The sequence below is a fragment of the Narcine bancroftii genome, chromosome 9, assembly GCF_036971445.1.
Source record: "Narcine bancroftii isolate sNarBan1 chromosome 9, sNarBan1.hap1, whole genome shotgun sequence".
NCBI classification, from domain to species: Eukaryota; Metazoa; Chordata; class Chondrichthyes; order Torpediniformes; family Narcinidae; genus Narcine; species Narcine bancroftii.
Genome location: NC_091477.1, coordinates 117,704,195 through 117,717,344, shown reverse-complemented (window position 1 = coordinate 117,717,344; position 13,150 = coordinate 117,704,195). Strand labels below are relative to the sequence as shown.

At 42.4% G+C, this 13,150-nt stretch overlaps 1 protein-coding gene across 4 annotated transcripts in view; it reads right to left on the bottom strand.

Annotated features, from left to right (window-relative positions):
* Positions 1-13,150, bottom strand: part of LOC138742700 (mediator of RNA polymerase II transcription subunit 12-like protein) — a 404,210-nt gene that overhangs the window by 95,523 nt on the left and 295,537 nt on the right. For all 4 annotated transcript variants that reach the window (XM_069897449.1, XM_069897451.1, XM_069897452.1 and 1 more), the window contains 3 exons: positions 11,005-11,118; positions 9,641-9,858; positions 3,425-3,613 (listed from right to left, as the gene is read on the bottom strand). In XM_069897449.1, coding sequence (XP_069753550.1) covers positions 3,425-3,613; positions 9,641-9,858; positions 11,005-11,118 — 521 coding nt within the window. The remainder of the gene's footprint in view (positions 1-3,424; positions 3,614-9,640; positions 9,859-11,004; positions 11,119-13,150) is intronic.

Sequence of the window (13,150 nt, the reverse complement as noted above, 5' to 3'; positions counted from 1 at the left end):
CCACTGGTGATCTCACAAGATCACCTATCGGCCCATCGAGTCTACTCCTCTATTCTAACTATGAGCTGATCCATTCTCCCACTCAGCCCCCACTCCCCAGCTTTCTCCCTGTAATCCTTGATGTCCTGACTAATCAAATACCTGTCAATCTCTGCCTTAAATACACCCAATGTCCCTGCTTCCACTGTCGCCTGTGACGACAAGTTCTGTGGATTTGTTATGGGTGATCCGTGGTCAGTAAAAAAATACTTAAGGTGGTCTGTGGGTGGAAAAAGGTTGAGAACTGCTAGCCTAGACTAATGATTTGGGGAAAGGATGTTATCACAAGAAAGATACATTTAATGGAAACACATAAGAGGCTGTAAATGCTGGGAAATGGAGCAAGAAATTAACAATTTGCTGGAGGAACTCAGTGGGTTAAACATCATCAGTGGGAGAAAATCTTGATGATGGTTTCCAACCCGAAATGTTGACCTTTCTTTTTATTTCACAAATGCTGCTCGTCCTGCTGACTTCCTCCAGAAGATTTTTTTTAAGAACAATTTAGTACAAGATAGAGCATACTTGAATATCCTTAAGGCATTTGAGAAGGTACTGAAAAGATATACGTATAGAGAAGGTACAGGAAAAGATATACGTATAGACGTTGGGGCTCAATGTTCGGTCGTGGAAGAGAATTTTAAAGCACAGCCATGCAGGGACAGGTTGTTTTCAGGGATACTTATTGGTGTGGGCTAATGGCGCTGTTGAGTAGAGATGCTTGAGGCACAGGGTTAGTGTCAAGTCATGTTTATTTGTTGTTCATATCATAAACCTTGCAGTGTACAGTGAAAACGAGATAGCGTTTCTCCAGACTGTGGAGCTGGTTATTTACATGGATAAATTACCTTAGAAACAATTTTGATAAATAACATATCACTCATTAAATATCATGTTACATATGCTAGCCCTGTGTCCCCGGAGTTCAGAAGCCTCACAGCTTGGGAGAAAGATGTTTTGTAATCTGGTCACGAGGGCCCGGACGCTTCTATACTTTTTCCTGGATGGCGGGAGAGAGAACCGATTGCAGGAGGGGTGTATGGAGTCCTTCATGATGTTTATGGCTTTCCGCACACAATGGCTGTTATAAGTGTCCATCGTGGCAGGGAGAGAGACTCCAATAATCCCCTCAGCAGCCTGTACTATCCATGCAGGAACTTGGATTCTGGGATGGTGCAGTTCCCAAACCAGGCGGTGATGCAGTTACATAGCATTCTCTCAATGAATCCCCTGTAGAATGTAGTGAGGGTGGAGGGTAGAAGCTGGACTTTCCTCAATCTCCGCAGGAAGTAAAGGTGTTAGTGAGCCATCTCGCCAATGGATAGTGAAATGGCAAACAAACAGAAAGCAGAGAAATGAAGTCATTTTAAAATTTGCAACCAGTACATAGTGAAGTACCACAGGATCAATGCTGAGGGTTCAACTACACACAATTGATCTCGATGACATGGATGAAGGAACCAAGTATAATGTAGCCAAAGTTGCTGGTGTTACTAAAATTGGTTGGCAAGCTGCATGGCAAAGAGCATCCAATGGAGCATGTGGACAGGTGAAGTGAGAGAACCAGAAGTTGGGAGTATAACTGGTGAAATGTGAAAAATTTCACCACAAAAAGAAAATTGAGAAAGCAAACCATTATATAAACTATAGCAAAAGAAGGTGATTAAGGGGTTCCCTGACAGGGAATATGAAAGGTGCAAAATTAGAAAACCCCATAGAATGTTGACTTTTATTGCAATGAAGTATAAAAGGGTCGCTGCTCCGCCTGCAACATCACAGGCACCAGACTTCACTCCATTGAGGACGTCTACATGAGGTGAAGTCTTAAAAAAGCAGCCTCTATCCTCAAAGATCCCTACCACCCAGACCATGCCCTCTTCACTCTGCTACCATCAGGGAAAAGGTGCAGGAATCTAAAGACGAGCACTCAGCGGCACAAGGACGGCTTCTTCCCTGCCGCCATCAGATTCCTGAATAATCAATGAACCAAATGAACATTTTGTGCACTATTTTTTAAATTTATTGTTGCCAGGTGGTTTATTTGAATGTTTGAACACTGAATTCATGACTTGTTCATGACAATAAATTCTGAAAAGGAGAAAGCCATGCCATTGGCCGCGTAATGTAGACATACATACAGCACAGTAACAGGCCCTTCCTTCCCATGAGCCCATGCTGCCCAAATACGCCAAATGGCTTACAACCCCCTTATGGTTTGTTGGATGGGAGGAAACTGGAGTACCCAGAGGAAACTCGCGCAATCGCAGGGAAAATGTGCAAGCTCCTTACAGATGGCACCGGTTTCGAACACGGGTCGCTGGCACCGTAACAGCGTGGTGCTATTCACTCTTCTCAAATGGTTTCAAACGGAACAATTTCACAAGGCCTCAACCCTGCAAAAAGAGTGTCTTAACAATGTCAATGGACTCTGTCTCTGTCGTTAAGCAAGGAAATAGGCCCAAAGGTCTGGCTTGTCTGTGCTCAGCACCCTGCCCTCCTGCTTGAGTCCCACTTGTCTGCATTTGGCCCATGCCCTTCCAATCCCCTCCCATCGATGTGGTTATCCAATGATCTCTTCAAGGAAGGCAACTCTACCACCTCCACCGCTTTGCGGGGCAGCTCATTCCATGTGCCCACCATCCTCTGAGAGCTCTCTGACCTTCAGCCTTCACCATGTCCCACCTCGTGCATGTTCAAATCGAGTTCAACAGTCAAATCATATCTACTGGGGAGATTATGGGTAGTCGGCAGGGGAATGCGGCAGAGTGGCCGAATGGATCAATTCATGATGGAGCGTCAGAGCAGGTCTCAATGGGCTGAATGGCTCACTTCTGCTGCTGTACCTTATGGTATTAAGGTCTTACTGCAGCGAGTTCTTCACACTCCAATGACGACGTTGTCTTAACACAGTTGAAACAAAAACTACAAATGACAAACAAACCATACCTTTGAACATTTAGCTGAACCACATAAACAATGATCAAAACCAGCCATTCCCAACACAGGTAATGGGGCTGGTTCAGGCTCAAACGCTGTACCTTTGTCATTGATTATATGAAGCACATTGTTTGGTTGGTTGAGTTTCTCCAGCATTGTCGCTTTACATTTTCAACAGGGGCCGCAGCACATTTAAAGGGGGATGGAAATCATAATTTTTTTTAAATGTAGTCAGGTAGGAGAGAAGTGCAGAAGAAACCCACTAAACTTGACTGCTTCCCAGGGAAAGGGACCCATAAGCTTTAAGTGAAGTCCAAAAGGGGTCATAGCCAAAATAAAAAGTTGAGAATGGCTGGATTAAAGCCTTTTGGTGCAATTCAGATCATATAACCATATAACCATTTACGGAGCGGAAACAGGCCATGTTGTCTGTCTTTGCTCCTAATACCTGGAGTATGTGCTTGATGTGTTGTCGTTGAGGATTGTCTCCTCCCACACAGTCCTTCAGGCCGTGTGGGTAACAGATGAGCTGCAGAAGCTGCCGCGCTTGTTTGTTGGACAGAACTGGGTCTAGTATTAGGTCCTTATCCGTGCACAGTCTCTCTGGCTCCTTTAAGCAATGTTCTCCTACCCATTCCTGTCAGATGGAAAGCAAAAAACTGATCATTTTTTTTAAAAATCCATTGCAAGAGAATATACTTTGCCATTGTATCAGAAAACAAAGCATTTTGGCTAAAAAGATTTGCATGTTTACTTGTCCTGAGAAGCCATGGTGCCATATTGCCTCACCAATAAATTTACTTAATAATGGTTACTCTGGTCAAAGAGATTAATTGTTCCATTATTGTGTGTTGACATTTCATTACACAGTGCAGAAGGTCATTCTGCTCAATGGCAGCTTATAGTGCAATCCCAGTCACATGTTAATTTTTCCCTGTAACCTATTCTCTCCACATTCCCTTAGGTCCTGCCACATCTATACACTCAGGACAACACAGTATCAGGCCCTTTTGGCCCACGAGGCCGTCCTGCCCAATTACACCCAATTGACCTACAACCCCCCCCCCCCCCCAGTACATTCTGAATGGTGGGAGGAAACTCGAGCCCCAGGGGAAATCCCACATAGACATGGGAGAACGTACAAACTCCTTACAGACAGCACGGGATTCAAACCCCGGTCCTGATTGCTGGCGCTGTAACGGCATTGCACTAGCCATGTCGTCTTACCCTACCAACCCATACATCTCTGAGATGGAGGAGGAAGCCAAAGCTCCCGAAGGAATCCAGAGCCCCAGAGGAAAACCACAGGGCTGAATCACCATACAGACAGCTCCAGAAGCCAGGACTGAGCCTGAGGTATCTCTGGCTTGGCTTCGCGGACGAAGACTTATGGAGGGGGTAAATGTCCACGTCAGCTGCAGGCTCGTTTGTGGCTGACAAGTCCGATGCGGGACAGGCAGACACGGTTGCAGCCTGAGGTATAGAGCCATGAGAACTGAGGAAGTAGCTCGACCGTACACCATGACGAGTATGGTCAACAGCAATCATCTCCTCTCAGTGGATAAAGACCTTCTGGAAAGAATGGACCAGAAGTTGTCCCCGGTAAATTCCACCACTCAACCCCATCAATAAAAAGACCAGCCTTGCAGGTTTTGCTACATACGTTCAAATGTTTTTAGTTCTGCACTGAAAATTTAAATTTTCACCACTCATCTCACGCACAGACGGACATCCCTGATCTTCTTCCCACACACTCCACAGAAGGAAAAACTATGTTTTGAGGATAAACTCTAAAAACAGAGGACAGACCATGATGCACGTACACGGCTTCAAGAGGGAGCAGTGGAAAAAAGCAAACTTCTACAGATTTTCACAGACTTGTTTAATTTTTCCTAATCGTAAACTAATTGCTTCAGATTTGATCACATCAGGCAACAGTCAATGTTTGAGCCATTTAAGTCCCATCAATCATTAGTCAATATATTTTACACTTTAAAAAGTATAGCTTTCTATCAACGTACCTAATTCATTCTGTCTTTAACCCAAAAAGGAACTGTTTATGAAAAAATATTATTTTATTCACTTCATTCCACAACTACATTTCAGTCACCCTGTTTCATTGCCTCCAATCATGAGGTCAGTGTCACATCTTTAAATTGTTGCACTAAGACGAGATTAACCTGATGCATCTAGTTCAAAGACACTCCTGGATCCTATTTCACAGACACTCCTGGATCCTATTCCATGGCTGTCCTCTATTACTGTCCCCGTTATACTGGCAATAACCATTTTCATCTTGTTTCCATCTATCACAGAGGCTCCACACCCATTCCCAGAACACCACCACTACAACAAAGTCCACCTCTGCTCTAGAACCTAATACCAAAATCCTGAGAAGCATTTATGTAGAGCAGCAAACATTTCATCTTTCCATTCAGCAACAGTACTTAATAACTTCTACAGGCGCTCCAATGAAAGCATCCAAACAGAGAGCATCGACGCATGGGTATGGGAACTGCTGAGCCCAACCCTGCAAAAAATTTCAGAAGATTGTGAGCATGGCTTAGGCCATTGCACATACCCCACTCACCTATATTGACTCCATCTGCCTTGGAAAGGCAGTTACATAGTCAACGGCTCATCCCATCTATTTTCCCTGCTCCTGACAGGAAGGAAATTCATGAGTGCAAGATCTCGCACCATCAGATTCAAGGATAGATTCTTTCCCATCGTCATCTAACTCATGAATGTTCTCCAAAATTATGTCACCTTAACCTCATACCAACTCTCTATAACGCTACAGTTTTTCACTATTTCCTGCTTTCTACACGATGATTGAGATATCCACTGATCTGATTGTAAAACAACCTCTATATATGCACCTTGGCACATGCGACAATACACGTGAACTTGTGCTTTCACATTTTGGCCCGAGTTTCCAGTTTTGTTTTGTCTCGGGATCGTTCCATAAATCACTTTCTTACACTCCAAGGGAAACAGTTGTGTTGGCCTTTGTCTGATAATTTCACCATTATTATTTTACAAATTTTGGTTTATCTGGGCACCAGATCCAAAAATGGATCAAGTGCCAGCAGAAAATTATTACAGCTTATATTGGGTTGAATTTCTATAAAAACAATTGAAATCTAATGAGGTCACTAAACGGTTATTCCCTACAGAATAAAAAAATATAATTCAATATTATTCAAATATTTATTATTTGGCATAATGACATTAAACACTTTAATTCAATAGCTATGGATAGAAAATTGGATTTTAATTTCTCACTTTCTGTCTGCAAAAGCAACATACTAAAATATTGGCAGCACTTAAAAGGATCCGTATATAATGGTAATGGTTTTGGTTGATAATCTTTCATCAGAACTGGGAAAAAACTTGGATAAGCAAAATTTATAGGCGAGAGTAAGCATGGGGTGCATATAGGGGAGGAGAAAGTAAAAAGGAAGCCTGAAATAAGATTTTAAAATCTTCTGGAAATCTCTCTTGGGGCCTTCATGAAGAAGTCTCACCAGCTGCTTTACTTCATGAGGGGTTTTGCTATGTCACCAAAGACTCTTGCAAATTTCCACAAGTGTACCATGGAGAGCATTCGGACTGGTTGCATCACTGTCTAGTATGGAGGTGTCAATGCACAAGTCAGGAAAAGACTGCAGAGGGTTGTGAACTCAGCCACGGCCATCATGGGCATTAGTCTTCAGTCCATTTAGGATATCTACAAGAGGAAGGATGCACAAAAGTCTGAAGACAAACATCAAACAGCTTTTTCCTCTCAGCCATCAGATTTCTGTATGGAAAATGAACCACAGACACTACCTCATTTTTTTTTCTCTTGCACTAATTTATTTTCTTTATTAAAAATGTAATTTCAAACAATTTTTGCTCCTGTAATTCTGCCAAGACAACGAATTCTGTGACACATTCACGTCAATAAATTCTGACTGGTTTTTAGGTGAACTTGATCATTAATTTTTGTCAAAGGCAGCGATGTCAAGAGTTTGTAGAGAATCTGAAGATTCTGGAATCTAAAGCTGACCAATAATTACTGGAAGAACCCAGCAGGTAAGAAAGCATCCAGCGATAGAAATGATCAGTCATTTTTGATAAGGGGTTCAGGCCCGAAACCTTGACTGACCATTCTAACTATGCTGCCAGGCCTGCTGAGTTACCGGCATGGACTTGAAGGGCCGAGATGGCCTGTTTCCATGCCATAAACTGTTATATGGAGTTCCTCCAGCAATTCTTCGTTGGCAATAAATGGTAACAAAACTGAGCAAGAAAATGGTGTAGGGAACCCAAATGAGGCTTATTTATTTTGAGAGAAAAGAAAATTAAAATTATTTGGAATGGTAAGATAATAAACATTGGTGCAGAGACATCAGGGAGGTAACATGTAGGACTAGCAAGTGATTAATTAGGCAAATAAAATTCTGGCTTTTATTGAAAGGGTTATGGAATGAAACTTTCCTGCAGAACTTTCTGAAATGCATTGCCAGGGGTGCTGGTGGAAGGTGCTTCTACAGAGACATTCAAAAGACTCTTTGATGGGTACATTGATGTAAGAAAAATAGAGGGTTATAGGTCTTAGGTGGTGAAAAATTAGATTGTTGAGGAGTAGGATTACACTGTGTTGTGTGGTCTGATTCCTGGGATCTTCTCTGAGCAGAGAGAGCACAGATAATCTAACATTTCAAAGAATAAGTAGAGATTTTACTGTGAGATATATAAGATACTGCAAAATAAAATTGACAAGATAAATGGTGATTGGAGGATCTAATACTTGAGGGCTTCACTCCAATGTAAGAGCTCTTTAACATCTTTGTGACTCCTAATCTCAGTGGGCCAGGGACATCAATCCCTGAGGATTCCACTGGCCAGGATGGACAGAGTTTTGGATAAGCAGGTGAAACAAAGAAGATGAGAAAATGACAGGGAAGTGGACTCCAGCCTTGATGTGACTGGATGGCAGAGCAGTCTCGAGTGGCTGTGTTGCCGACCCCTGCTTTGATGCTTTTATGTATTGAATAAATGAGAAGTGGGGGGTTCATTGCCCAACAGAAAAGTTACTTAAAGGAAAAAGGTAAAAAACATATACTCATAAAGTTAAGCCCTGTCATTTATATGACCAATTGTCAACAAGAATTTGAATCTAAATGACATCCTTATGGGGGAAAAGGAATTCAAAACATTTTATTTTAATTTAGGGACTGTTTATCTTTGCAAGGATTTTCCACAAATGAACCAGGAAATATTTCCAAGGTCTTGGTGGAAAAGATACTAGAATCTGGAGCCTGTGGGAAGACAGGAATGGGAATATAAACGAACTCAGTCTCCAGACTGCTTAAGCACAGGCCAGCAGTGGAGTCTGTGGAACCACGTTAAACTGTGTCCAAACTCTGGGGCAGTGTGTAGGGAGAGTGCACCAGATATCCTATTTGGGAGGTATTTAGAAGGGTTGCACATTATGAGTTTGGGTTTCGCATGAAGAGCCTTTTGACCTGTTTAAGAAAGTTTCCTGAAGGATCCAGAGGAATATTTTATTGCCCTGAGTAATAACTCTATGAAAATACCAAAGATTCGAATATAAATACACTGGCCTCGCTTAACATTTCTGAGAAGAGTTAACTTTGCATGTTGGCGTACCATGGAGTGGATATGTTCCAAAAAACCAGCACACATCTGGTATGGTATTTTACTGCGACTGCACTTAACCATGACTGGAGAAACTCTGCTCTCGCTAGTTGAGGTGATAATTGGTTATAATCCAATGGCAATGAATGGTCAACATCTGTTTCTAGCCTGCGACAGCATAAAGCAGCAAAATGCTGTTTGGTGCTCCAACCCCGCAGCCCACCTCCAACCTAATCTATTGCATTGGGTGTGGTCGGAGTGATGCCCACTGCAGCGACCATTTTGCAGAGCATCTGTACCCTGTCCAATCTAGAACTCTCCGTTGTCAACCACTTAAAATTTTATTCACAGCATAGTAGAAGCTATGATTCCGGTCATTGGCTGCCCAATTACAGCCAAATTAACTTACAAACCCTGTACGCTTCGGAGGGTGGGAGAAAACAGAGCACCTGGGGAAAACCCATGCAGACAGCTGCAATAGGATCAAGCTACCCTCTGTGCTAATTATGCTCTTTCTTACCATTCCCACACAGATATGTTTGTCCTCAACCTCATCCATTGTTGGGGGATGGCAAATATAAACTTAAGGACCAATATATTCCTCTGAACAGCCTTTAATCCAATGGTATGAATATAACATTTTCCAAATTTAGGTAACTCCAACCTTTATCTGGTTCCACTGTTCCCATTAAAAACACAATGCTGGAGAAACTCAGCAGGGGTTTTACTGTATAAAGGACACTGTTTGACCTGCTGTGTTTCTCTAGCATTATGTTTTTACTTCAATCGTGGTGTCTGCAAACTCTTCTCCCTTTTACACATCATTTCTTCTCTCCCATTTTCCATCTCCTTCTTGTTCTTTTTGTTCCCTCCTGTCCTACCCATGTTCATTGCATCTTTCCTTTTACTCAGTTCCAATGAAAAGTAATCGACCAGAAAGATAGACCCCCGTTTTCTCCTTCCAAAGATGCTATTTCCAACATGACCTGCACAACAAACCTCTCTCTAGTCTTACCTGTTGACAGATGGTCCTGAGCACAAACCTGGCGTACTCACTCAGGTTGGCTGTTTCTATGGAAACCGTGCACCTGATTAACTTGGAGCTCTTCGTGGAGCTCAGTATCTCATCGTCAGTGATGTCATCATGGATACCGATAGGCGCCAGAAGACTGGTCACACTGAAGTCATCAGTGGTGGAAGAATTAACATTATTACTGCCGAGTTCAGTGTCCCCTGGAAATGAGCACAAGACAATAATGTGCGCTGAAGATCACAAGATATCTTTAGGCATTTTAACTGGTAGGTCCCTTAGAACCAATTAGTTATCAGGGGATTTCACATGAACAAGCCCAGGTAGGGTGTTAGTGAGTGTTGGTAAAATGGTACATTGTGAGTGAAACTCTAGATCTATTTTTTTTTGTTGCCTTTTTGGTAGTAAATCCATACTGTCCCTTTATTGCTCATTGTCCAAAAGTTACAAGTACTAAATTAGTCTACAATTCAGACTATTCATACAAAACTTAAGTTACAAATTGAAATATGATTAACTTTGACAATACCGTCAAACCCTTGGAGAGTCAACTGTTCCCGGAGACCCTCCAAACTGCCCCGTGAGCATTGAACGCTCCTTCTCCAGGTCTACACGGGCACATAGATGTCCTCACAAGAGGGGCAGGCAATCAGCCTGAGCTGAACCCTCTACTGCCCGCTACCTGGATGCACGGATGGCCCTCTTGGCCAAGGCCAGTACAAGATTGACTAGAACAACCCTCAATCAACCCTCCCTCATCCGTCTCAGGAGAGAAATATAGCCAGAACCTGAGGAGCAACCACTCTACATCATATTCATTGATTACATGACTCATACATGCCACATTCCAGCACGGTGTGGATAATAACTTAAAACAAGAATAGACCCACTTGATGGAGAATGAAAACTAGGCTTAGCACCTGTATTTTCTGGCTCAGTTCCACACTTATTCACTAGGGTCAAGGAGAGATACATCATGGAATCACCCTCTTCAACCAATCAGATTCCCATTGATCATCAAGCATCCATTTTAACACTAATCCCACAGCCATCCCAGATTATTCTCCTCACATTCCTAGCAATCCTAAGATTTTAAGACCTACACGCACACCAGGATACAATAAACAGCAGCCAATAACCCGAGAGACCCACACATTTTAGAGATGTGGAAGGAAATCTGGGAAATGTGCAAACTTTGGAGGTGTCAGTGTTGATCCCGGATACTAAAACTGCATGGCTGCATCGTCATGCCACCCAGTTACATCAAGCAAGGAAATTAGCTTTAAATGACTGGAACTTCTTGCACTATTTCCAAACTTCTTCAAACTGACAAGGTGAAAAAGTCTCACCCAACATGAGAATGGCTTTCAGAACGGCAAACACAGCCCCCACTTCTATACTGTTGTGCGCTGCAGCCAAGAGGTGCCGGTCACAGGACGAGCGGATTCCAGGAGCAGATTTACCTGCAGAACACACAACTTTATTCACAGAGTTGAAGTTATATGAGCATAACATTAAAATCTCAATACACAGGTGACCTCCCCCTGTTGTTGGGGGTGGGGGGGGAGGGTGCGGGGTGGTGGGGGGGGAGTGGTTGCATTCCCAGAAAACAGTCTGCGACGCTATTTTATGATGTGCAAAGCTGTGGCATCTCGACATGCAGCAGGAAATATTGTCCTTTATTTATTCACAGTTTTTCATAAATTCCGTGAGAACAAACTTCATTTTGTATCTCTAATTATTGGGCAGTAATTTGTAATTTCTGTAAAGGCAAAATTCCATTACTTGAATCGCCAATGTGAGACGTAATGAGAGTTAATTGTCATTTACACAAGTGCAATGTACAGATGTGTCAAAATTCTTACTTGCTGCAGCCAAACAGGTTCATAAGATACTCCAAAAGCATAAAAAATTACCACATGCCAAGACAGAACAAGAGGTAATAAGTTGATTAGTGTAGAGGGCAACACAGTTAGCACAACGCTATTACAGCGCCAGTGACGTAGGTTCAAATCCGACACCGTCTGTAAGGAGTTTGTACCTTCTCCCCGTGTCTGCATGGATTTCCTCCGGGTGCTCTGTTTCCCTCCCACCCTTCAAAAATTTACAGGGATTGTAGGTTAATTAGTGTATTTGGGTGGCATGGGATTGTGGGCCAGAAGGGCCTGTTACTGTGCAGTATCATTACAAATATAAAAATGTCAAGGGCAGTATAGTTGATGTAGTGGTTAATGCAACACCTTTACAGGGGTTCAAATCCCGCGCTGTCTGTAAGGAGTTTGTACCTTCTCCCCGTGTCTGTGTGGGTTTTCTCCGGGGGCTCCGGTTTCCTCCCCCCATTCAAAACGTACTGGGAATGTAGGATAATTGGGTGTAAATTGAGCAGAAATGGTCTGTTACCATGCTGCATGTCTAAATTTTAAAAATTTTAAATAAAAAAAATAAAATCAAAATTTATACAACCCGTCGAAACAGCGTTCTCTCGTCCTTGGTGCAAAAACATGCAGGCTCACATATCCAGACATAACACACATGCAGACAAATAATACATATGCAGGACAAGTATTATATATAAACAAATAAATAAATAGATGTTGTTTGGTGCAAATGAGAGCCTCGGATGGTTAGTGTGAGCAGTTCCTAAAGATCATAAATATAAAAGGATAGATAAATAAATTTTCACAGTGGCAGTTAGTGCAAGAGAAAAGACTCGGGGATCCTCAGTCTTTTAAAAGTCAGCTTAATCGATGGAGCCACAAGATGATAAACCCCCCCCATTTCAAAAACCAGGATGAAACCCCCAAAACAATTTTGATTTTCTTTTCCAGGAAAAGTCAGGAGATGCTGCTGTCAGAGTTGCGTAGTCTGGACAAAAAGAGTGGGTGAATTGGATAAGTACTTGAAGGTTTTAGGTTTAAATTCATTTGTCACGTTACCTGCTACAGTGAGAAAGGTTCTTTGGTGAGCAGACTAACAGATCAATGTTAAGTAAATGTTAAATGAAGTGAATGCCTCCAACAGTAGAAGAACAATAGCACAATTATGGAGTATGAAGTTCCATTGTAAAAACCATCACTTTGTAAGAGAGCAGTGTTGTGGGGTTCATTAAGGAGCCTGATGTCTGTGGGGAAGAAACTGCCTTTAAACCCACTGTTTGCAAATTCACTTTCCTAAGTCTTCTCCCCAATGAATGCCCATAATGTCAGGTGGAAGAGAGGGTGCCTGAGGTGCGATGGGTTCTTCAGTCTCTTGGCTAGCTTTCCAAATAGTGGGAGATATAGATGGAGCCATTCTCATGTTGTGCAAGAGAATGGCATCAATGCAATTGCTCTTTCAAAGGGCTGAAGGATCACCTTCCGTGTTCCATGAAAGTAAATCTGATTAAAGGTGACCATGAATTAGCATCAACGTTCTTCCCGTTGATTGAGAAGCAACAGTGGAAATCACAAAAATAATTTTGGAGATAGTCTTAGGAACTTGTGTGTAGGAGCAAAC